General features: G+C 38.7%; 1 protein-coding gene across 1 annotated transcript in view; it reads left to right on the top strand.

Moving 5' to 3' along the window:
* Nucleotides 1–7809, top strand: part of PLXDC2 (plexin domain containing 2) — a 278317-nt gene extending 270508 nt beyond the window's left edge. Inside the window, exon 14 of the mRNA XM_086742185.1 lies at nt 5696–7809. Within this exon, the coding sequence (XP_086598311.1) occupies nt 5696–5812 (117 nt within the window). The 3' untranslated portion in view covers nt 5813–7809. The remainder of the gene's footprint in view (nt 1–5695) is intronic.
* The last annotated feature ends 19255 nt before the right edge of the window (nt 7810–27064 follow it).

The following is a 27064-nucleotide window of genomic DNA, read 5'->3' as shown; positions in this document are numbered from 1 at the left end:
AGGTGATGAAGCTCACACAGCTCTGCTGATTTCTTTTGGAATTATGGCCCGTTGTTTTTATTATATATACATTTTACAGGAGATTATGCTTTTAGTTTGAAAAGGGCTTGACATGATCATCAATCTGTTTTTGTCCAGAAGTTTGAGCTGAATTGTGTTTCATGAAGATGATGATTGGAAAGAATAGAACACGTATCATTTTTCTCTTCTTTCAAAGTCCTGCAGTGTCCTGGCATTTGGGGTATTGTCATTGATCTCACTGTCATTGCCTTGTACTGGTAGTAAAGTTATTTTTTCCAAAGCTTATCCAGTTCAGCAGGAACCAGCAGCTCAAGCAAGGGAAGCCTGTATCGGCCACAAGGGGAGAAGCACTAAAATAAATAATCAACACTGACAATAAAAGCCAAAGGTGGGGAGGAAGGAAGCATTCTGTTTCTTGTCCGTCAGCAGCCAGCTACTTAGATGAACCTAAGACTGCAGAAACACTCTTATAACAAGAAGTGGTTTAAATGACAAAGAGTTACTCTAAACAAGCACTTCTATCAAGAAGAAAAATAAATGAAGGCAGTAAATGATCCTACTGAATTCTAAGTCTGAAGCAATCTTTCTTTCAGAACAGTTTCTTCAAAATACTAAATTAACATGGTGTCAGGCAATTGATCTTTTCTTATTCCTGGAAATACATATCAGAAGTACAGTTTCAGATATTTGAAGTGTTATCCATTTCTGACTGTACTTTGCCAAAAAAAAAAATTGGATGTTTCTAGGAAAGATTAACGACTGATGCACAATTTATAACTTCCTAAAAAATATTTCAGATAATGTTAAGCACACAAACACGTGTTATGGGCAAGGTAATTGGTAACAGAAAGATCTTTCCTTGCCATAAGAAAGCAGAAGGCCTGGATACTCAGATAGATTAAGAGTGGACAAGTATACTTGGACTAATGGGTATCGATGGTATCAGGTCATTTAGTAAAAGACCTTACTAGAGTTATTTCCCCTTTTCTTAATCCATTTGAGTAAGTCATTACCATTTTTCTGGAGTTTTGACAATTGATCCAGATTTTAGATAGCTCTGTATTTACATATTTCCAGTTAAGAGAGTAAAATAGGCCTTGTTGGGAATGTGTGGTTAAAGAATACAGCTTTTAAGTAGATTTAAATGTCTTTATGCCCTTGAGTTAGACAAAGAACTGACATCAATCAAAATGTAAGATGCAACCTTCAGTAGAAACAGTACTCTGAAAGTTTGAAATATTTGAAATACAGGAAAATAATCAATAGAGAAGACAAAGTTGTATCAGAGCATTCAGCCTCAAAATTATTCAGTAACTTCAGATTTTGTGTAGTTTAGAAGGAAATCAAGTTTGCTAGGGAGCACTGGAGAATCTTTCAGGACTTTGAAAGATTTACCTTCTCAAGCTAATTCAAGTATTTATACTCATGTAGACTCAGTTTGGAGAGAGAATCTCTGTGTGTCTTTAATGAAATACCATCTCAGGTGAAAAGTGTTAACTGGCATAAATTTTAGAGATAGCGCATAATGTCAGCACCAGAATCTCTCAGGGGCAGGGCATTAGTCTTCAAAAACTGGTATTTCAATACAACTTTTTACAACCATCTGTCCTCCTGTAATTGATCTTGTATATTGCCTGTCCCTTACAGTTTATTTTCCTATGGCATATACAAAGTAGATTTCATTTCATGTTTATGTGTACTCACTTTATTATTTTCAAATATTTTTAAAATCCATTAAAGAATCTTGATTTTGTACCAGCTTCTTCACTGGAAGTCTGAAATGATTGCTTCCCTTGTTTTCAAGATAATATTAATTTAAGACACTGATTGGTTTCTAGTCTGTAAGTGTAGAAATACGTAATTTTTACTGAATTTCACCTCTTTACTAAATTGTAGCAGACTGTTCCATTCTTACTTTATAGTTGCACCACTGGTGATCTGGTGGCTCATAATACGTAGGAGCCTTGCTGACAGTAGAAAATAAATGGCTTCACTTTAAATTATCTCTGGACAGTTAATAGAGGTCCATAACATAAAACTGATGGGTCCTTTTCCCTTTCCTCCATTTCAATATGAGCAAGTTTACTAGAAATTTCTGTGTAAAATTCCACCAATACAATCAAACACATACAGAAAGCACTGATCTATCTGAAACTCTTCTGTAGTTTTCAACTTGAGACACTTTTTTCTCTTTTACTTAAAAAAGTTACTGTTCAGCAGGAAATAAGATGGTTCTAAAGCTAACAACCTCAAAAAAATCATAGACTGTAGCACTGCAAACCGTGTTGAGATCATACCAACTGAGTCTTGTTCAATTGGTATTTGTTTGTACCAATTGATTTAATATTCAATAAAGTGCACTCAGATATGTAACAAACCTTTTTTAAAAAAAAAAAATATATCTTAATGAGATCATATTATTTTAATGGATAAAAGAGGCCCTGTAAGGCTCAAAATTCCCTCAGGTTGAAAGATGTCAAAAGAAGAAACTGGTCAACCACAAGAATGTACTTGGAGACCTTTCCATGCAACAACAGTGAGAAGATACTCCAGTCTCCACCCTGTTGTGTTCACAGGTGGAATCTCCTCCCTTTTTTACTCAGAAGTAAGACACACAGTATCCATTCTGCTTCTGTTCCAAAATTTATATAAAAACACTTACTCTAGCCTTAGTATTGCCGTAGGAAGTCAAATATACTGCACAAGCACAAACAATAGCGTAGACAGGCATGAGAAACATAAAAGGCAAATCTCACTGTCCATGCATTATCCAACTGCTAGTTTCTTTCATTTTATCTTATTCATCTTCAATAGTAACTAACTTTTTTTTTAATGTGTATCATAAGTTATTCTTCTGCATCCTGACATGTATTTTCTGCATCCTGGTCATGTAAGGTCACAAGTGCTTTTCCCTCATCCTTATTTACTTAAAATAGTGAACCCAAGGAAGCTTCAGTCCTATGAGAAAAATTCTAGTCCTGCTTTCCTGCTTTATAATACACTGGAAGGAAGCAGGAGTTACAACTCTCCAGCCACAGCTCAGAGTATTTCCTCTAAGAGTTCTAGTTCCAGAGAAAAATGCACACTTTTTCCTGTTAAATTGGATGACAAAACTAAGGAATTAGTTAAAATACTCAGCTTGCTTTCTCCCTGTTTTGTTTGTTTGTTTGTTTGTTTTTGGGGTTTGGAGAGTTTTTGGGGTGGCAGCATTACGGAGTTTTGTATCTTCTTATTACTCTGCTTTGCAGAGAATAAAGGGGAAGAATGCATTCGGCATTCCCAAGCTGCTTCAGTAATTCAAGGAGCTTTGTATCTCCTGATATCAATTAAGTTACTTTTGGTTTTGTCAATTAAAACTGTAATGTCTCTATAGCTTTTTGGGGGTCAATACACAAGTCAGTGAATTGATAGCTTGTCAGTGCTCTTTTTTAAGACTGGCAACCTTTTGCAATACCCACATGCACACAAAGAAGTTGAAATTAAAAAGACTGTCACTAGGAATGGAAAATCTCACCTCAGGCATGAAGAGAAACCATAGAAAGCTGCAACTGTAATATTTGGAGATGACCTTTGAATATTTTGGTTTATTTCTGGAACAGCAGCTGATGTTTATGTTGTATGGCATTATATCATTAGAACTGATACACATCTGTTCCATATCTCATCATCTGGAAAGGCCAATTAAAAAGAGTGGCCCAGAATGGTAGCTGTAGTTTCTAACAGCAACATAGCAAGGAAGTAGTAACTAATCACAGGCACATCTTACAGTGAAATTAGGGAGCAGCTTAATAGATTAAAACTCAGCTCATCCTTATATAGTGCCATTTGAGAACGTTTCTAATTATTTTTTCCTACTGGTTTTCTGTTGGTTTTTAATTTTCTCTTTTCATCAGAGACCTCTCAGTCAGATTATTTTCTCAGATATACCAGTGTAAAGCTGGCATAAGTCCTTTACATGTAATTGAATTATTCTTGATTTACTTCAGTGAGTCTGAGAGGAGAATAAGACCTTTTTTTCCTCAGCAGGAACCAAATTATCCTTCTTAATTTTGAAACCATGCTGAATCAAACATAGGTAGAAAAAAAGTCTCCAAAGTTTGAATAGACTAGGTTTTCTTATTAGAAAAAGACATCCATTAAAGAAGACAGTGTTTTGCCTTCCTACTTTGTAGCAAGATGTTGCAATGAAAGACCTGGGATTTTAAATTACCTGCCAAACAGAATTTAACTCTGAATGTCTCAAAAGTAACTTGATCCTACGATGGGGGAAAAAGGAACTGGTTGCTTTTATATTGTATCTTCTTAACAGTGATCTCTGAGGAAGACTTTGTTCTATACCTGAAGGCTTTCTTGGAAACAAGATTCAGTGGTCCCCCGAGATTTGTTTAGTGGCTGCTGCCCAACAGCACCATAAGCCCCAGCATACTGGGGCTATGGCTGTTCTGGTGGTGCCCAGTGCTCCCCCTCAGCAGCATGAAATACTGTTAGTAGTCAGAAGATGACCAAAATGTGGTATTGTGGGGACACAAAATGAAATACAATGTTTGTTTTCAGAAGAAAAATCAAAAAGTAAAGTTGTTTAGATTTTGAACTTTCAATGAAAATACAGTCTATAACTTACTTTCACTGTTTTTCCTCTTATTTTCCTGCAATATTTCTATATAGGTTCCTATATCTTCCAGCTCTCCTTCCAAGCAGATTGTAACTGTTGTCAGAAAAGAAAAGGAAATATGCATCAGCATATTTGGCAGATAAAATTTTCATTAGGGAATAATCATTTAAGGAGTGCTTTTTCTGCTAACTGACTTTAAGAAAGAGTTTTCCTACTTTCCTGAAAAGTATTCCTTTTGACAGAATCTCAGCTTGATTACCCAAAGTCTGAACCTTCTCAGACATTAGTTAGTTTGAAAATACAGGATTTTTAAAGCACTTTTCCTTCCCAGAAGCATCACAGTCATACAGGAATTGTTTTATCTGCCCTAGCAAAGATCTATTTATTTTCTCTGTTTATTAGCTGTCTTTAAAGCAGGCACCAAAGATCCTAATGAAAATTGCTTACGACTTCTTAAGACTCTTGTTGCCAAAGGTTGTAAGAGTTTAAACAAAAAGGTTGCTTCTATTTGAACCATCAAGCTAAACTACTCAAGTAGAAATTATGGCACTTGAAATAGAAAGTCATTATTTTGGCAGTCCTGCATAAACATGCCAGAATTTTGTCCTAAATAATTTTTAAAAGTACTGTTTCTGTCGACTCTGTTACACTTTCTCCCATGGAGTGGAGTATGTTAGCAAATTCCTATGCAGAACTAGGAAGGAAGAGGAGTGGACAGATCCTTTGTGGGGCGTTGGATCAGTAGGTCTTTATATGACAAAATTCACATATCCACTGATCGACAGTTTTAGACAGGAGCTATTTCATCCCTTTCATTTCTAGGACTCGTGGTAATTATTTAGGTCGTGGAGACAATCATCACCCACAAATTTAGAAAGGGTTAATTCCTCTGACTTTTGCTCCTGCTAAACTGTGCTTCTCCATTCATGTAACACCTACACGGAGTGGGTTTCGGTATGAGAGAGACCAAAATTACAGGGGATTTAAAAAGTTTTTCACTAGTAATTTATTGTTGTACCCTTCATATTCTGAAAGTTTATTTTCTTCTTGTTACTGTTGCAGCGACGTCCAAGCAGGTGGCCAGCGATGAAATTCAGAAGAGGATCTGGACATCCTGCCTATGCTGAAGTGGAACCAGTTGGGGAAAAAGAAGGGTTCATTGTATCAGAGCAGTGCTAAAATTTCTAGGACCAAACACCAGTACTGGCCTACAGGTGTAAGACATTTACTTTGCCTCTCTTTAAAGAAAAGGAGCCCTAAGCTGCTGTAGCCTGATAGAAGGAAGATTTTGGATAAGCTTTGTCCAAGAAGAAAAACTATCTAAGATACCAGATTACCACTGCACAGTAGTTTTTGTTAGTGGACTGAGACACAATGGTTCATGCAGAACACTTGTCAGTGGACACCTACAGTATCAGAACTATGGCACAAGCACCATGTTATTGGCTTTAGGTATGGGGATGCACAGTAATCAAAAATATAATAAAGCTTTGGTGCACAAGGGTGTTACCTTTTGGTTCAAGTGTTCTTCTCTGGTATCTCAAAGACTAAGTAACAAACCTATACTCTTTCAGTGCAAAGAGCACTGATCAGTGTTCACAGATGATTGAGAGAAGTATCTCAATGCAGGTAAAGGAGAAAAAAAAAGGATTTTTCCAATACTTGTACAAGAGGATGTGAAATACACTCACTTTTCAACTCTAAATTCACCCACCTAACTGAGCGAGCCACAATGTATACACTTTCCAGAAATAGTACAGTGTTTCTTGTACATTGCTGATTACTGTCCTAAAAAAACTCATGATATGCAAACTGGTAAGAAATTAAGACAACAGACAGTTTTCACAAAGGTGAAACTATTTTATGTTATGGGAGTTCACAATGAAATTGGGCTAATTTTCAGTTTTGATGTTCAATAAAATTATCAGGTTTGTTTCAAGGGATATCTTTCATTTCTGAGCAGTAGGCTGAAGTAAATGAAACATCCTTTTAGCTGCCAGAGATCTTATGGACCGTTTCCTAGGCAATGTGAAGAAAAATAAGATTTTAAACAAATGGGTTTCTATCCTTTGCCAGTTCATTGTAAGTCCTTACTGAGAAGCACCACAGACTTCAATGCACCCCTCCCAGAGATTCAGATACAAGTGTTATTGAACCCTGCTGATTCATACAGTGATTTTGTTTAATGCACATAGTAGTTGCATAAATATATATATAAATATATTTTTTTTTATAGCTAACACAAGGCGGGCTCTTGTGACTGTTAAGATTGCATTTTTGTCATCCAGACAAAGGAAATGGATTGCATTACTGCATATTTCCACTGAGTTGTAAAATAATCCTTAATATTAGAATATTTTTATGTTGTATAGGGAAGGTGGTTCACATAGTTCAGTGCCATAACCTTTCTGCCGATTGGAACCACTCTTTCTTTAATAGCGACCCTTTCCCTCCCTGTATAGGGAAAGACAAGACTATAAATTCACACCGTCAAAACCAGTTACTCATTTCATGGAAGGGGTTAATATACACTGACCCAGATCTTCCATGAGGAATGGACACCTAAATACTTTGATGATCTGGGCCTGAGCTATTAAATTCAGGTATTGTATGTACATTTCATTGTAGTCACTGACTATCAATTTTTTTACATACTGTACAATGCATTTGAATCATTTTAAAGTGAAGTATACGTTTGCATTTTTGGATCTCAAGCAGTTAAAAAAAGTTGTAGATACTACCTTAATACAGTTATTTACATTTCTTGTTGATGCTTGTATGGTCTAAATTTGATTACTTAATGCTGTTCAAAAAAAAAAAAACAAACATGATTTTTACTTCTTTTGTTCAGTAAATAATACAATACTGTATTTTCTGTATTTTATTTTGTGTAACACATATATTTTCATCTGTTTTAAATCATCTAGCATCAGATTGAAACTGTTCAAAACTAACTGGTATTAATCTGAAGGTACTAACAAACACATTGTCTTGAAGCCTGGTGAAAAGCCTGTGGCAAGTATTCATTTCAATTTGTGTGGGTCTGCTGAGCCCTGTTTCTGATAGGCTGAGATTAAATTGCAGGCTGTTAATTCTGATAGCAATAACCAAATGTATGCACATATATATCTGGTGACACTCATTTTCATTAAATAAAAAAGTATCAGTCCACATCATTTAGACACGCATTTGGTGTGCAATACTTATCATTAGTTTTTCTAGGAATCTTGGAAGTCATCAGCTAGGGTTCATTGGCCAAATGAAGCAATTGTAAAGCTTCCATTTGAAGCATACTGGAATCCTGTTTATTTTAGAGCACATCTTGGCAAATTGTACTAAGCAACTTACAAAAATCTACACAGTACTGCAGTAGGTTCAAGGGATTTTTCATGTAAGTAAAGAAGATTTATATTATTATGGGTTTACGGGTCAGCACTTTGGCTGATTCACTCATGTTTTTCATGTATTACAAACCCATGTATGTAATACATGTAATGCAGTGGAGCTGACAGAGTGATTGTAACGTGATTAGACAAACACAACAAGTTTAAAATCTGGTATTTTGATCACTTTTGTTTTAAGACCCTCTTGCACAACTGAAGGATGTTTATTAGTGTTTGCAAACTAACTTAAATTTCATATTCCTTCATAAAATAATAGCAATTATTTTTTTCACTCTTTGTCCACCTCTCATCATTTGGTGGCTGATTTCTCTGGTCTATGGGGAGCATCACAGTATACTTCTTTTGATTTTTGCCATGATGTTATATGCTATGGATTATAACACGATGAGTTGCTGGGTTTATTTAATAAGATTGATAGACATATGCTTGTGTCTGATAAGAACGGATATCTGAAGAGAAAGCCTCCTGCATACTAATGGATGTATAGTGTCTCACTGGTGTCTGCTTTGATATATTCTATGGTATGTTCTATTTATCCCAGTAGGCAAAAGTTAATTAAGTAATCTGTTGCTGGTTTGTAATTCCATTTGGTTTTCTAATTTTTTAATAATTAAAATTGCAACATTAAAAATATACAAATATTAATCTATAGGTGTGATGAAATTTTGAAGTTAACTGAGAATCATATTCTTACAATTTTTTAACGCACCAGGTGAATTGATCCAGACTGAAAAATTGTCATGTAAAGCTCTCTCAGAGATCCAGCTGAAATATTATTCAGCAATTCATAACAAAATTTCCATCCAGGTCTCTGAAACAGTGGCTTCACTTGCATTCCCACTAGTCCTTCATTTGAAAGTACTTCAGGATATTTCGTATGTTTAAATGCTTACTTACACAGTCACTTATTCTAACAGTTATTTTAACTTTTAAACCTTGCCTGTAACTTTGTGTATCTAATGCATGTAATGACTGCAAGATCTCCCAAAATTTTATTTTTTTATTATTTTCCATTTTAGTGTTAAACATTCCATAACACCTAACACTCTCAGTGCTATGCTTCAGCTCACCCTGTTTAACCAGAAAAAAAAGGAAAATTTGAACTACAAGGATTCAAAGCACGTTACTCGTTAAATCTCAGTAAGATGAAACAATAAATCAGATACATGTATCACACACAGAGATTGTTGAAAAAAAGATCCCTGAATTTGCAAAATTGTATTCAGACATTAAGAAATTCTGGAACTGTGGAAGAAGTGGAATTGTAATCTCACTCCCATGTGCATACATATAATTATGCAGATCTTATTTAGTTTCATTCTTTGTTGGGCATACTGTCCAAATCCTGCTCAGAAGACAAATTATTTTTTTTCATGGACTTTTCTTCCTTACCCATCACTTGAGGGATACATACAATTTGATTAATTTGTGTTCTGAGCATTCCTGTGAAGTGAAACAATTTTCCAGAGAAGACGAATGTGAAACTGTTCTTCCTTTTCTTATAATTGCTTTCTTTGTTCTCAAGAGCTTCTACTGCAAGTGACATAGAAGTACCAACCTCCTTTGTTGTACTGTTATAATTTAGCTTCAGATGAAGTTCATTTTCTACAAATAACACGTGTGGTGGAGTTCTGGGGAAAAACATAGTACATTTTCACAAGCTTAACAGAATATTTAACTTTGCAAACTTCACCATTTTTCTTAAGTCAACAGATTTCAAGCCATAAAAGTCACTACACAAGTATCTGAGCCAACTGAATAGCTGCATCACTAGTTTGCCATCCAAATGTCAACGGCAATGGAAAAGGATGCGGTGAGCCAGTCTGCCAGAGAGCAGGGAAGAGATTTTCTTTACAGAAGAGTAATAAGGCTTCCAAAGAAAAGCATGAGAATATTTCTATATTCTATTACAGCATCTTTTGGATAAACGAAAGAAGCTGTAAATTACAACATCCATCTTTTTTATTTGTAGAGAATCTCTAAAGAAGACTCTGCAAGCAGGTGTCATGAGCTGGCAGGATTGCACATAGTAGGTGGGTGACTAGGGCATGCAGAGTACCCTGTGTTGCTTCATGTTCCAGCTCACAGACCATCAAAGGAAAATTTCACTTTGAGTGCATACAGTGGCTAAAGAAATGACTATGTTGTTATTTTCTGACACCAGCAATGAAGATTTGTGAGAAGACAAGATTTGGCATCCACCAGAAGGCATCTCAGCTGCACAAAATCGTAGTACCTACAGCCAGAGTATTGACTATTAGGAGAAGAACTAGAATAGAGCACAAATTCAGCTCAGATCAATAATTTTGCTCTCAGGCAATTTATTGCTTCAAGTAAAGAGAATGAATAGCAGCAAGCACTGTTGTCCAGAGTAAGATCGTTAGAATCCTTATATGTGTGCACCTTCTTGCAGAGAAGCTTGAAACCTAAAAACTCAAGAATGAAAAGCTCCTGAGCGATAATGTAGCATTCACCTGAATTCTCAAGTTTTGGACATACTTCAGGAACTGATACCTGCTACTGCTTTTCTTTATGGATGTAATGGTAAGTTGGGTTTGTGTGTTGTTTTGGGGGGGTTGGGTTTTGGTTTTGTTTTTTTCTTATTTGGAGTAGGAGGAGGGGAAGGGAAAACTACAGGAGAGGAGGGAAAGGTGTCAGTATTCAAGATATTCTAGAGGCAGGGCAAGAAACCTTATATACATCCCTGGGAGCATCAGTACCCTCTGCCAGTGGCACGGAGTGAGAAGACATGAGGTCTTCATTCATGTCCAGCTCCATCGTTTGAAAATCAGAAATGTTACCAGAACCACTAGCTTCTGTCTAAACCTGCAGGAGTCCATATTTCACCTGATGGAGGATTTATGTCACTCCTTAGGGAAAAAAAAAAAAAAACAACCTTGAACTGTGGGCAGCATTTTGAGGTGGAACAGTGTGCCAATAGTGCTTTACCAGAAGCCAAATGTGACGAAGCAGGATGCAGCTTGCATAAAACAGAAAGGGACAAATGTGATTAATTTTACCCAGAGCAACCAATATTTTTATGGCTGGACTACTGATAAAATATTCAAGTCTGTGGACTGATTTGACTTGATTTAGACAATATCATACTCCTAAAGCTGGCCTTTAACTATCAGCTTATTGTGAAATCTTAGGAGAGTTTCTTGACTTTTTAATTTTTTATGGAGATGACAACAGTGGATCCCAAGTGGAACAGAGTATCTTTCTGATAGGAAGAGAGTCTCATCTCTTGACATAGTTATTTCCCAACCAGAGTAGGTGCTCCCCTGGGCACAGCTTATTTCAACAGATCTCGTGCCGCCTCCAGGGTGTTTCTCAGGACATGTTTCATGCTTTTCAATGCAATCCTCTGTCTCTTGCAAGATTTTTCAATACTTATCTCCTGCCTTATTTTTTTGTGCTTATCTGTGTTTTTTTCTCCACCTCTGATCTAACTCTGCTTTCTCACTCCTTTGCTTTCTTGCACTCCTCTAAGCCCTGGATTACATGCTGAAATGACCACTTTCAGTATCACTCAAAATGACCCTCAATCTAAAGAAAGCTCCACTTGATTCTTCTTCTATATGTGGATTCTGGTTAATGCAAGTATCTGAAGGTAGATTTTCCTGTTACTGACTGAGTTCTGTCCATAGGAGTTAGCAAGCTAAATTCTGAATCTCTTGGAAACTTTTTGTTCAGATGTTTTGGTCAAACAAACTACTGGTTTCTTCAGTGGAAAACTTGTCCCAGATAATTTTTTTAAAGCAGCAGAAGGACTTTAAAAGCAGGCCTCAAGACATTACTTTTAATTACATCCATTTAACTAAGCAGATACTTTTTGCCCAATTAATTAGTATAGATGCCTGCTTCCCTGTTGTCTCTCTGGGAAGATAGTGTTTAGGGATATTAATTAAACTCTTCCCATGCAGTTTGCATTATTTCCTTTGGAGTAGCTCTTATTCGAAAAATAAAAAGGCTGTTTTATTAATTGCTAATGTTAGTTTGAAAGAGGCTTAGTTTATTGATTGCTTGGGTGGCACAATATTTCCTCAGACACCTAGAAGTTGTTAGTAACAAACATCACTTGTGCCTGTCTAGCTTTAGACTGCTGTTTTTATTACTAGGTCATTCTTTTTTTCGGTTTCAATAAGAGTCATTACATTTTGTTTTGGGAAATAGCAAATGATACTGCGATGTGATTGTCACACATCAGCAACAGTGTCTCTTTATCTAAGCTTTTTTTTTTTCAGCTCTGCTTTGCCTGCAAGGATGTCAGGATCACACCACCCTCCCTCTTTTAGTGACAAAATGCAGCTTTCCAAAGGAAGTGAATGGTGTGTCTTTCATAGACATGTGGGTATTTTCACCATGGCCTGTTTCCAGGAGGAACCCTGTTCCTAGAGAGATGAGTCTGACAGTCTAGGTTACAAACGGAGTGTGACTGAAAATAGCTCACTCTGTAAAACATAAACCATGTGCAGCTGCAGTGTCACTGGATGAAATTACCTCCAGTGCTCACCAACCTCCAACGTGGGCTGTGGCCTGGGGAGAAGGCAGAGCAGGAGATGTTTGGAGGACTGCCGGTGCCGTTCCTGCCTGGAGAGCAAAGAGACAGCGGGCACCTCACTGAGATTTCCACTCTCCAGAAAAATGAGGGCAACCTCGTGCACCCCCTGCCTTGTCAACACTGAGGGTGAGCAAAGGGTCCTCTCACGAGGAGAGCATGGCAGGATAGGAGACGGGAAGCGTGAGCACAGCCTTGTTTCTGTGCAGGACGGTGCCCTGCAGCTGTGCACAGGCACACTTGCACCCCCTCACACTCACCCACTTCTTCCAGATGCTGTCAGTGATGCGTCTTGGGTTTCAAGTGCTTCCTCAGCTCAGGGCCTAGGGTAGTGAACAATGTGAATAATACAAAACCAAGAGCACTCTGTTTCCATAAAAGATGATACAAAATCATTTCACTCTATTTCATGCTGTATCTCCCACAGCACCAATGTGCATCCTGCTGTGAGGAGCTGACAGATCTCGCGGTACTTTTTCCTTCTCACCTGAGGTGCCGGTGAGCATGTCAGTGAAAGGTGATGAGTGCTCGGGGCTTGGCTCGGCCTGTGGGCTACTACCTAGAGGGAACCAGCCATGACAAAGAGTCAGGTGGGAGCTGACAATCTTTCAGAAAAAAAAAGCTAACATCTAAAATTTTAGCTAAGGATGTAAATTTTCTTTAGTGAAGTGACTTTGGTATGTAAAGTTGTTTGACACATATGACCAGTGTTGGCTGAGTTATGCTACACAGTGATGAACTCAAGGGCCAGAGCAACAAGGAGTGCATGGCATATCTTTAACACTTGCTGAGAGAAATGATTGCAGTGGCAAGCTTGGCAGCCATCTCCACCTGTACTCGGAGCTCATGGTGATGTCTGACCCGTCTCAGAGACTAAGCCTAGCAATTAGATCACTTGACCATGAGGTGATCGATGCAGCTCTCAGTGAAGTCTCCTCATCCAGGAAAGCACCGCAGTCAATGGTATGCGCATTAAACATCACCAGCCCCTTTCTACAGAAGCTGCCCCCCTACCCCGGCACAGAAAAAGTGCAAGATTCTTTGGCCTCAAAAGAGCAAGTGAGCATGGGATGGGATTAGTCAGTGCCCAACTGTAAATTATCTGTGCCAACGAATGAGGGATGTGCTGGGTCCTGGGTTCTGCTCTAGAGGTGGCATTTGAACTTGTAGGAAGCAGTTTCAAGTTGTGGCTCTGACTCAACTATGTGCTTTAAATCAGGGATGCTGAACTCCCAGATAAGATAAGATATGGATTTTCAAACATGCTGCTATTTTACTAGCAGCAGCCTAGGCATAAAACACTGTTGCATTCTATGTCATTCCATTTTTCGCTAGCTTCATCATCAGGAATCCAGTCCTGCAATATATAGATTTAGGTATACATTTGCTTGGGAACACTTCCTTGGGAATTTAATTCCTGGACCTGATGCTGAAATGCTTTGCATCACTGTGCACTGTTCCCTTACTTGCTAGGTGCCTTAGGAGCGAAGACATATAAAGCATTTCTGCAGGATGCTGAGATGTTAGTGATAAGCATCACTAGGAATAAAGAACACAGACACACACACACACACAGAAAAGCCAAACTGCTCTCTGCTGCAGAACAGGAAATCCTGAGCAAGACACTAATGAAATCAGATGAACCCTTCACTGCAGAGTCGATGAAGTGCTGTGTGGAGGTTTGGCAAGCCGCTGTCTATTCTAATGGTTTAGAACAGTCACCTTGTACTTTGGCAACTAAATGATGTATGGAGCTTTTATTTGTCTGGTCTGTGTCTCCCCTCCAGCCACTGCCTATTACATATTGGAAATATGTCAGCTTTTCCGCTTCTAAGATACTGTATACACAAAACTGAGGTTTATAGACACAGTTGTTTTAGTAAAAGTTCTATCAGCTCTCCCTGTATTGAATAAGCAATGATACTTTGGTTTTGAGAAAGACTCTGAGCCCTGTGGGTTTGGTCCTTCTTTCTCCCTGCAGTGGATATTAACGGTTGTACAGCATGTAGAGAGCCCAGCTAAAGTACTACAAATGAATGTCAGTTGCTAGACATGGTAATGGGAAAAGAATGAGTAAAACCACACCCAAACAATACTCCTCACCATATCCACTAACACTCAGATATTGTCATTAAAAATGCTGTGGAATAATTCTGAGTGTTTGTCATGTTCCGATTTCGGTTGAGAGGAAGGCCCCCTTGCATTCTAGCCGACCTCAGACGAGTCTGGGAGGCTAGGGCCGGCTGGACCAACCTCTCACACACCGGAGCGTGGTTTTGCTTGTATTCTCGGGAACAGAATTAAGACTCAAAACGGAGTCAAGTGCCAGGTAACTTTATTAACACGACAAGAATTTTGTAAATGGAAGAGAAAGGAGAGAAAGGAAAGAGGGAAAAGAGTTTCAGTTGTAATAGCTACCACCACGGAGCTACGGCATCCCGGCAGTTCAGCTCACTCGATGAGGGAAGACGATCCTTCCAGCGTTGGTCGTCTCGCTGTCGGTTCCGTGGATGTGTATTCCGGCGAATGTGTATTCCGTTGAATGAATAAAGTGAAGAAGAAGTGAAGAAGTGTTCCGTTGAATGAATGAAGTGAAGAAGTGTTCCATGGAAAAATGTTCCCCTTTTTATGTTGGTTGTTTTCATTGTATTTCAAGAGCTGGTTTTCCTAGCCGCACCCCTCAACTGGCGGTGATATGCATGCCCATTACCGGGTGATCCATTACTGGGTGATACGTATCTCTGGGCGCATTCTGGGGGGGTAGGGCTAGATTTCTCGGAACCAGCTCTGCATTCAGGTTTGCAAGACAACAGGAGTTGCCTTGCAAGAAAACGGGAAGTCATTGTTCGGGTGGTGGTTTGATGTTTCAACAATGTTGAGACAAATATTCGACAGAGTCTCTCACAGTGTTAAATAGGCAGCAATGTGTTTGATCTGAATAAAGGAGAAGACATCTTTCATTTTCCATTAAGTTATAATCAGCAGCCCAAAATATAAATAAAAAGCAAACCTTTTTCATTAAGTTTGAAAATATGAATGCCTGCCTGGCTTGACAGCATGAGTGTTTTTTTCTTTGCTGATTACACGTAGCATGTGAGCCTGTTGTGCTGTGTATTATCAGTAAAAGTGTTTCAGATCTTTTTAAATTAATCTTCTATATTTAATTAATTTCATCTTTGGCATCAGCACTAAAACCACTGCAATTATTTCAAACATTGAAAGGAGTATAAGCAAACATTTAGCAGGGGTGTGTAAATACTAATGAAAACTTATAGGTAAAGATCCAAGATACAGATGTCTTTGTACACATTTTACTCAAAAACCCTCTTAAGTGTGGAGGGGGGAAAAAGGGAATGATATTTATGTACACTGAGAAGGATCTTTCTTCATTAACCATCCCACTGACCTCAGTAACCAAATGAAGAGCATCCTGGAAAAGCTACATCCTAAAATTGCTATTTCTATGGCAAAGCTTTAATTGCCTACTGCTGACATTAAATTGGAATATGGAAACCATTAAGAGTCATTGGTTACTGAAATGCCCAAAAATAGGGTGCTTCAGCTGACTGACACCTCCTAGGGAGGCAAAGGGATGCATACCTGGAGAGAAAGAGGAAAAATTAATGGTATGCCCAGCCACCATATTGAAACTTATGAATACCCAAATCAGCTTGGACACTGTGCTGTCCCCTGCTTTCTTCCTTTAGAGCACAAGGCTACTGAAACCTGCAGGATGGCTTCCCCTCTGCCTCTAACAGCAGCCAGTCCTGTTGTGGCAAAACCAAAACATAACAACAAAAAAAAAAAAAAAAAAAAAAGCTCAGCTAATTCATTAAAGTGCTTGAAAGGAAAGGTTTATGAAAAAATCTCTAACACAGTGATTAGCCAAAGGGCTGGGAAGGGTGTGCTGGTAGATTTGAAATGAGAATTACTGGACATTAGCATGGCATTCTTGAAAATAAAGAATAGATTAAGCATCTGTGTCAGAGAAGCATTACAGCTTAAATGGAACTAATGCCATGAAATACCACTCATAAACATAAGTGCTGCTTTAGGTGTTGTGCTTCTTTTTTTTCTTTTAAGGGGTTATGTAACACAATACGCAACTTTACTCAGGGTGATAATTTGTGTCATGCTCATATATGACTTTGGCAGAGACAAAATCCCTTACAGGAAAACATTGCCAGCAACCAATAAAGATCCCTCCATAGAAACCCGTGTGTTTGCATCAAAAGGGAAAACAGAAACTCAGCTCACACCGGGAATTTTCTGGTCCGATGCCTGCCCGCACAGTCATCGAAGGGGGAGCAGGTTGCTGTGGAAATGAGTGCATCATCACAACAGCAGCCAGTTGGGGAAGTGTTCGCTGGGAGCCCGGCAGGGGAAGCAGCTGATAGCTGGTCATCGTGGGCAAAGGCAAGAGGCTGGACTTCGGGAGGAGGGGATGCCTGCCACCAGCTCACCTGCCTTCAGGGTACAGCACCCCTGAGGCCATCAGCCACCTCTGCTCTTGCCACAACAGAGACAGAGACCCAGAAGGTTTGAAATGTGCTCTTCACACATGGTCATTTCTAGTGGTGGTGGTGGTTTTAGCAGTGGAAATGAAGCAGTCCCCACTTCATCACCAGCCTCAGAAACCCAGTGATAAATGGCCATGCAGACTCCAGTTCCTGTTGCTAACAGTCAGGATTGACCTTGGCAAGACTTGGCTCCCTGAAGTGTGTTTCCAGTATCAACCTTATTGGCATAGCAGTGGAAAAAGACAGCAATGGGAAGCAGGGCAAAATTTCTTTGTGCAGAGCAACCATGCACAAAGGAAGCACACCAAAATGTGTCTTTTCGAGTAGAAAGAGGAGGACGTGAATTTCCTGTCTACTCACAGTTTGTTTTCTCTGACTCTCCTTTCAGTGATAACTAGCACAGAAATGTTCAATTTTATAAAATTCTCAATGTGGAAGTGCACATACCCTTAGCCTTCTTAGTAGGACTGAGTGGACAATAACAAAAGTGAAGCCAAAATTACAACTTGTTTCTGTACCTGAAGTACTTCAAAACCTCCAGAAAACAATTTAAAGTGCATACATAAAAGAAAACACAGACAGTTATTTTAAAAATCCTTATGCCTAAACTGGAATTGTAATGGGAGGCCTGTAACTCCTCTGAAGGAGAGGTCAAACTCTCTGTCATTACACAGATATTATACAAACGACCTCCTAAAATGAAGTCAGCACAGTCTCAGGCCAGTAATATCACAGATACCTCTGCCTCATGTGCCCAGCCAGCTCATGTCTATCTGAACTGAAACACGGGCAAGGGAACTCCCGTCTGCTCACCTATTACCATGGAGCAGCTGTAACCAAGTCCTTTCAAGGTGTGAGATTTCTACTGCAAAGCCTGAGCTTTCCAGTGCTCAAATTTATCATCTCTTCTCCGCTTTTATGGGGACAACACTACAAACTGCAAAATACACCCTCATTTCTGGAGCACTAACAAGAGCTCCCAGGATTTAGAAGTTTTATTTTCCTTGCAGGAGGTGGGCAAGTCAAAGTGGGAGTATGGTCAGGTAAATACACACAGGAGAAATACGGGTGGAAACACCAGAAGAAAGCAGCATCTGATTCAATATCAGATTCAAAAACCCCAGTGTAATTTGAACAGCAGCCACAAATCTGAGCATTCTCCATTTCCATCCCTGCCATGTGCCAGAAAGCAATGAGATCTCTGTTCAGGACAACAACCCTGGGAGAAATCCTGAAGTAAAGCATGCAAACAGAGCCAGGCTTTCAAGACCCATTGGGAATGTATTTTATTGTTAATAACTCAAGCAACTTTGTTTCCAAATATTGTAATCCACAGGCTAGTCTTTTATCTTGACACAAAAAAAAAAAAAAAGATAACTAGTCTTTCCTCGTAAGTTTTTCCTAGTATTGGGAATATAATAACCAGCAAATGTCACTTTATTTCCACCACTCCCAAGTGAAACTCAAAACTCAACATTGCCAATTTAATTTTGTCAAAAATGCTAATTAGGTCCAAGACAGGCTAGTTAATACTTGATTGGGGATCCATCTTGCAGCCTTGGGTCTTGCAGAATTTGTTTCCAAACCTTGGGCAATAATCAGAGTACAAAAACTAAATGGCGAGGTGGACTTGTAACACTCCAGGACTGCTGCACTGATGACAAACGGGAATTAAAAAAAAAGTAATCCTCTTTCTCATGTCAATGGAACTGGAAGCGAGATAATGCATCTGGTATATAGATAATAAGAAAAAGGGTAAAGAAAATGCTGGATTCATTTATGGGCTTGCAGATAGTTAAGTAAATTTCTAAATCACTTAGTTTACCATAAAACAGGATCTTTCACTCTAGTTAAACGGAACACAAGGGAAGAAATTTATCTGGGAGAAATTTGGTGTTAGTTCTTGAATTTTGTAAAATCTTCTGTTAAAAGAATGAAAAAGTAAAATGAACTTTTAAGTCTGCTAATTTAAAATACATTAATAAATATTATACCTCCTTTGCTACATATTAGAATCAAATCCTTTCACTTTTTGACGGAGAGGCCAGCCATCACACAAAAAGTCTTTTTTTTTCCTTGGCATAAACATAAAGCAGTGTTGCATTTATATTCTTATGTCCATTTAATTTATTTTTTTTCTTTTTATTTCCCTTTTTTCCCCCAACGCTACCAAAAGTGTTATGAATTAGAATCATAGAATGGTTAGGGTTGGAAGGGACCTTCAAAGGTCATCTAGTCCAACCCTCCTGCAAGGAGCAGGGACATCCCCGACTAGATCAGGTTGCTCAGAGCCTCATCCAGCCTGGCCTTGAACGTTTCCAGGGATGGGGCATCCACCACCTCTCTGGGCAACCTGTTCCAGTGTTCTACAACTCATATTGTAAAAAATTTTTTCCTAATATCCAATCTAAATCTACCTCCCTCTATTTTAAAACCATTACCCCTCGTCCTATCACAACAGGCCCTACTGAACAACCTCTCCCCATCTTTCTTGTAGGCCCCCTTGAGGTACTGGAAGACCGCTATAAGGTCTCCAAGGAGCCTCCTCTTCTTCAGGCTGAACAGCCCCAACTCTCTCAGCCTGTCCTCATAGGAAAAGTGCTCCAGCCCTCTGATCATCTTTGTGGCCCTCCTCTGGACCTTCTCCAACTGGTCCATGTCCTTCTTGTGTTGGGGGCTTCAGAACTGGACACAGTACTCCACGTGGTGTCTCACCAGGGCAGAGTAGAGGGGGAGAATCACCTCCCTCAACCTGCTGGCCACACTCCTCTTGATGCAGCCCAGGATGCAGTTGGCCTTCTGGGCCACAAGAGCACATTGCCTGCTCATTTTGAGCTTCTCGTCCACCAGCACTCCCCAGTCCTTCTCCTTAGGGTTTCTCTCGATCCATTCTCCACCCAGCCTGTATTTGTGCCTGGGATTGCCACGACCCAGGTGCAGGACCTTGCACTTGGCCTGGTTGAACTTCATGAGGTTGGCACAGGCCCACCTCTCCAGCCTGTCAAGGTCCCTCTGGATGGCATCCCTCCCTTCCAGCGTGACAATGGCACCAGGCAGCTTGGTGTCATCAGCAAACTTGCTGAGGGTGCACTCTATCCCACTGTCCATGTCACCAACAAGGATGTTGAACAGGGCCAGGCCCAACATGGACCCCGAGGGACGCCACTCGTGACCAGTCTCCTTTTTTTTTTTAAATGCTATATTACACAAATATATGATACATAAAACTCCATTTCTTTGTCATTTACTAGCTGGTTATTTGCAGAAAGAAAGCACCAAAATACAACTTTGTGGACTCCCAGTCTGGCGTTATTTGGTTTACTGATGGAAAACTTGGAGGTGTATGTTAAAATATTTCCCCAAAAAAGTCTAGTGGCATACCAGGCCAAATTCATATTCATAGTAAGTTCACACCATGGGTCACTATGTGCATCAATTATGTTGCCAACTTCAAATGAGATGTGGTGATCCACACAGCTGAGGAACTTGACAAGAAAAAAAAAATCAATAAAATTCGGTTTAGAAATTATCATCCTGAACTAATGTAGAGATATAATACAAAGTCTCTGGTAAAAGTGTCATTGTGAGTATCCATATCTTTTGTCCCTGGTAATTCCAAACATACTTATTTTGTTTTGTAGGATATGAACTTAATCATTTCCTTGACTAAATATTAGCCTGGCAAAAAAATCATTGCTGGGCTTTGAAGGTCAGTGTGACTGTTTGCCACCCCATACATCAGCTCCAGTAATAGAGATCACATAAGGCTAAACGCTGATGTCAGAGGTCTGGGCAGGCAGATTGTTTTCCTTCTCTGCCTCGAGTAATACCTGTGCATTTTGATTGCCCTCGGTGGATTTGCTCACATCTAGCACTCATCCAGGAACCAGGCTGCAGGAAACGATCTGCTGATGAGGTGTGAGCAGGGGTACAATCCAGCTCTCTCACTTTTACTGCCTCGGCAAATTGTGCTGCCTGGAGCAAATGGATTATTACAAACTCATCTTACTCAGCCATGTATATTAATACACAGATTAGCCAAACAGGCAACCAAATCTATTGAATAAGATGGGGTCATTCTTACACAAGACCTTATCATGATCCAGCCTTACTTAAAACAATAAAAGTGACAGGAAAAGCGTTATACACTGTTCATAAGGTTTTCAGACAAGCAGAAGTAGCTGGAATGTCCTGATGATCTGATTCATGAAATTTAGTGCTTGCATCTATAAAATCTAATAAATGTGTGGAACTATAACTTTTCCTTTTTTATCTGTTCATTTTTATTACAAGAAGACATTTCAGGCTGAGCATTTCATGACGATTATATATTACAATTCTCAGGTGGCTAAAGTCATGGGGCTTTTAGTCTCATGTCTTTTAAAAATGCCAGTTTTGCTATAACTAGCCTGCAATAAAAGGCCTATTACTTAGTTGAACGACATGAGGCCCAGCAGATGCAAAGAGCTGAGTACCCCAGATTCTCACACGTACTGCCCAATAGGTGCTAAGCTCGTTACAGCATTGGGTTCACTGGTAGGTAACAAATAAAACATATGTATCAATGTGGAATTTGTCCTCAGTATAAAACAAAAATTGTCATCTGATCTTCTGATACAAAAAAGCATGAGAGGGACACAATCACAATGTAAATATGTTACATGACATTTGTCCTCATGCACGCCTTTTAGCTCTACTGTGATGCGTTTTTCCAGCCACAGTCGTTAGAGGACAAAAACACTTTCAGTCCTTCTCGCTATTACCACTAGCTGTGATTAAGCTTGGGGGTGTATCAGAGCTTTTTGTTCATCTCAGAAGATTTGGCTTTTATCTATTTATTTATTTATTTCATTATTAAAGTGATTGAGCTATTGCAGATATATTGGTGATTTTTAGTTATTCTTCCTACCATAGGCCTTCACTCATTCCAGCTTCTCCCCCAAAAAAAATCAAAATATCAGCTTGGCCAGAAAAGATAAAATTTGTAATTGCTATGACAGAAATGCCCTTCATTCCTATTGTTTTATGGAACAATTTTCAAAAGCTCTTGCTAAATCTTGAGAGTGAAGAAAAAACAATCTTAGAGCTTCCAGTTTTGACTCAACTTCACACACAACAAAACCAAAGAATTATCATGCAAATACTTACGTCAGCAATTTATGCTATTCCTGTTTGTTCTCACCATCACATCAAGTCTGAAACCACAAATGGCCGCTAAAGTATCTGGTGTACTTCCTACATATCTGTGGCCAATGTACAACAAGCACTTACCCCTCAAGTGAACCCAGTTATGTTAGTCTGTCCAAAATCTGTAATGGCTACCACAAACCATATTTTCTCTTAGGTATACCTTCTTAACACAAAATTTCCTTTTTGATAATTGAAGGATACAGTGCACTTTGGAGGCATTTCACACCTACTTTTCTTATAGCCAAATAGGATGGTGCAAATTATTTTTTATTTGGTTGAAAAAAAATAGGAAAAGTCACTTCCTAAATTAGGCCTATAATGCATATTACATATCTCATGCACCACATGTAAATATTGTTCTTTCCAGTAGGATCAGCCTCCATTATTTTGTGAATAGCCAGTTACCAACTCCATGGGAATATTATTAATTGCAATATGTATGACTATTAACTTAGCACAGGAAAAATAAAAATCAACTGGCACATGAAACTTCCTGATGTACAAAAGCTTAACACTGTTGCTAGGTGACCAGTTATACCTCCAACCAAAGAAGTTAAAGCTCATAAAGCTGTAAGAGTTTTCATTACAGTTTTTTGGAGTTTACCAGAATCGTGTTTAAAGTCTTGGTGCCATATTGTGAACCAATCAATTGCAGGATGAAATTAAAGCTCGAGCTAGTCACTTAAAAAATGAAATAAAAATTACTTCTAGCTCTAAAAACTTTGGATATGTTCTTTAGGTATGTTATACAGAAAGTTACAGCTGCCACAACAAGGTAGTCTTGATTGTTACACTAATGAAATGAAGAATAGTACTAATTAAGGTGGGGTTTTTTTCTAGTTAACTATGTATATATAACAGAATAATGGTTGCCCTGTTATTTTACATAGTTTTTAGTAAATCTTCTTTATTTTTCTGCTTTCTTTTATGCTGTTTTCAGAATTCTGTATAAACATCAGGGCAATGTAAAATAGTGTCTCGTTCTTAACCTTCACTTTCAGAGGAAGATGGAGATTTCATGTCATGGTCACTGTAAAATGATGATTCATTGAAATTCAGTCATATGTATGTTGTAACACTGATTTTTTTATAGTTTGCTGCAGGCATCTGGTAGAAGATTTATAGTGTGTGCTATACTATTTTCCAGTACTTCAATGTTCTAATGTTAAAAAGTTTCTGACCTTTAAAGAGCCAAATTTGAGGGCTTTATTGACACTTTGTCATTCCAGCTCATCATTGTTCCCATACTCATCGCTATTCTTCTTCTGGAAATACCTACATGAGTGTGAAAATGGTAGCCAAGGTTATTTTATTTCCAAATGTCCTTCACACACATATTTATAACCCTTCCAGAATGTCAGGGGATTTTTTTTTACACTACAGTGGTGTTCCTTTCTTCTCCCTCTGGTGCTCCACACAGTCATACACCCTGATGTATGCCAAGTTTCCAGAAAAGTCCAGGAAGTGCAGTCAGTCACTTCTTGTGCAGAAAGCAAAACCAGAGTGTGTGGTTAATGATTTGAAATGTGCACACTCCTATCTCACGAAGCCTTGTTTATCATCTGTCCAGATTATTCGCTGCTATTAGATTACAATTAATGTGATTGCTGATAGCAGAGGTATAGCCTGGTATAAATATCTGTTACAGCTAAATGCTTGATGATTTAGCATGAAATTAAGAACTGTGTACATCTCAGAAGAAGAAAACAGCACAAAGTAAATCAGTGTAATGTTCAAGCTAGGCATCTCTCACCCTTAGTAGCCCCTCGGCAACAGTCTAGAGTGGACAGACAGATGTGTGTAACATCATCTCACATTCTCCCTATCAAAACTATCTATAACAAGGGCAACTTCCTGCAGCTGAGTCATGGTGGCAAACCTCATTGAGCAATACATTACATAGCACCTATGATCTCTGATTAAGGCCACTGCTTTAGACACAAATAAACCAAATATTTCCAATTTTAGACACACTTGGGGGCAAACTAAAAACTTACATTGCCTTAACTACAGTTTTTGTACTCTCACTAAAAACCAAAATGGGCTTGAATGCAGCTTGAAGAAAACGATTGCAAGAAATAGCATGACCTCAATTGATTTGCACATGTGTGATCTGAGTGGTACTGAGTACTCCGTTTTGAAACAGTTGTAGCAACAAACTTTTTTAAACAGGCAATGGAAACCTTTCCAATAGCAGCATCTTGTCTAGTGCTAGTGAGAGCTCGCATTTTCTGTAGATTTAGTGACTTTGAGCCTGCATTAAAAAACAAGGTGACACTTCAATATCTTCTATTACACATAAAACTTACCACTTCTATCTAGTAATTTCCAGCATTCTCCCATACAGGATTCTTTGCTATTCAAAAACCTGCCTTCCAGTTTTGCCAAATAAAAAAATTGTAGGAGAGCCTTTTCTTCTTCCCTCCTCCCACAATGAAATTGCATTAACAGCACTTAAAATCCCTGGAAAGCCTTTAGATTTAAAACAAAATATTTTATTCAACTACTCAACCTTTATTACTCTTAAATACGTAATTCATTTTAACATTGATTGCAGCCAAAGGAACATATTACACAGAGTACTTTTTTTTTACCTTCCCATAGTGGCAACAGGCTTTCTTATTGGAATAAATAATATTTCTTTAATGGATGCATTATGCATGATGGTAGAGAAAAACTGACACCTGTTTATAGCTGATTATTTATGCTTGGTACCTACTTTAAAGGGAAATCGGAAGTATCTATTAACCAAAACCAAAGATAGTTAAAGGAAGTTCTCCCCTAGAAGCCTGAATACAACTTCTGAGTCTCATCTTACATAAAAGATCCTTTTCCTTCTGTACTAGATGCAATGGGCATATGGCTCTGGATTTTAATGATGATCAGTTTTAATGGTCCATGCCTTCTAGATCGAAGCCTTAGTTAAGGATTTCCTTGCTCAAGCTGTTTACTTGCAAAACACAAGATTGGGAGACTTATAAGTTAAATGTCAACCATTGCACAAAGCCACTCAGAGTAAAATCTTAGAGCCACGCTGTTCAGCAATGTTCAAGTTGAGAGGGAGATGCTGACTTCAAATTGCACTGGCAACAAGCAGTGTCAGTGTTTGGTCTGTGAAAGCCAGTAGATGACTGAAGACCCATCTGCCATAGTTTTCTGAAAGACCGAATCTAATAGGCAGAGGAAGGTAACGAAGTGGACTGCTTGGCCACATTACTTATGCATTTGAAAATTCACCTTCTTGACTAAAATGAATTTAAAAATCAGAGCAATAACCACCAGAACATCCTCCCTTACAGGCTGTGCAGAAAGAGGGGAAATATATTTCTTCAATCTCTTGCAGCATCACCAGACAGTATACTTTTCTTTGCTCCTGATTCTGTATTTCACAGCAGTCAAAATATTCCTGCAATTGAAGGTGGGAGCTTGCCAAGGTTCCAGGTGCCAAGAGAGAAAACCTGAAACTGAGACCTTCAAGATGGTCTAGATTTCTAATGCTGTATGTTACATTTTGCTTATGAGACGTTATAGGTAGGACCTACACATCTTACTTCCTAAAGACCAAAGTGCATTTTGTCATTTGAAGTGGTCATTTGAGCTGTGTTATCTCACCAGGTAGAACTTGTTTAGCCTGTGCTTAGCCTGGCTGTCTGGATGAAATAGGGGAATTCATTATCCATAGCTGTCAGTTTTGTACTTTCAGTAAACTGACTTAGAAGAAAACATATCAAGGCAGGCGAGATATCAGTTTTCCCTGAAGTGCCATTATTCTTTTGTGTTTGTGAGTTTAACATTTTCAAGAATACTGAATGAGGTTTTTTGTACGAATGCAATTTGTATCTCAGGATTTCAATTGCTATTTATAGATTTTTATCAGGCACTTAATTATGGTGTGAGTAGTTCCTTCCAATAGTAAAGAATTACTCTGATGTATAAGAAACTATAGGAAAACAGTTGGCAAAGGTTCTGTATGTGCTAGTGACAAGCTCATATAGTTGAAACTAAGATTTTACTGCTAATTTAAAGAATATAAATTTGCCTCCGATGATAGCTACAAATGAAATTTTTCACTTCTCTCTTGCCTTCCCCACCAACTTAAAAACTTTTGTTAATAAAAGTAATCTCCCATTTTGTTCATGACTAGGAAACAAATGCATAAGAAAATTAAACCCAAAATGAAATAGAAGGTCTGTGGGAGGATTAAACTTTGACCAGCTCTCCAGAGTCCCATCTCCTCTGGAATTCAGACATATTCTTTCCTATAATTATGAAGTCAATTTCAGAAATTTCCTTTCATAATTAAATCTGTCTTCATCAGTGGAAATATTCAAAACTAGACCTGACTCAATCCTGGAGAACCTACTGTAGCTGACCCTAAGCATGGAGGTTGGACTAGATAGTCTCAAGAGGGCCCTTGCAACCTAACAGATGCTGTGTTTCTGTAAAACCATATTATCCTTAAATCTTCTAAAAGGCAGCACAGCAGACTGCTGGGACAGCAAGAACCTTGGCCTAATGAGATATCAGGGTTGCTATCACACAAGGGGTAGCTATGACGAGTGGAGCGGCTGCTGTTTCTGAAAGTAGACTTTCTCCAGTTGCAGAAGCCGTGGCATCCAAAGAAGTATCCAGCCCTACAGCCCTGCCTCTCCCTTTTCTACCTTCTCCTTCCTGAAGCAGCCATGGCTCAAACCAGCCCCAGTCATGTTTCCATCCCAACCCATTTCCCACTGCCTTTCTCAAGCCGATCTGTGCA

The sequence above is a fragment of the Chlamydotis macqueenii genome, chromosome 2 (genome assembly GCF_036417535.1).
Source record: "Chlamydotis macqueenii isolate bChlMac1 chromosome 2, bChlMac1.mat, whole genome shotgun sequence".
Classification (NCBI taxonomy): Eukaryota; Metazoa; Chordata; class Aves; order Otidiformes; family Otididae; genus Chlamydotis; species Chlamydotis macqueenii.
Note: the sequence above shows the minus strand (reverse complement) of the source record. Positions and strands in the feature narration are given on the sequence as shown.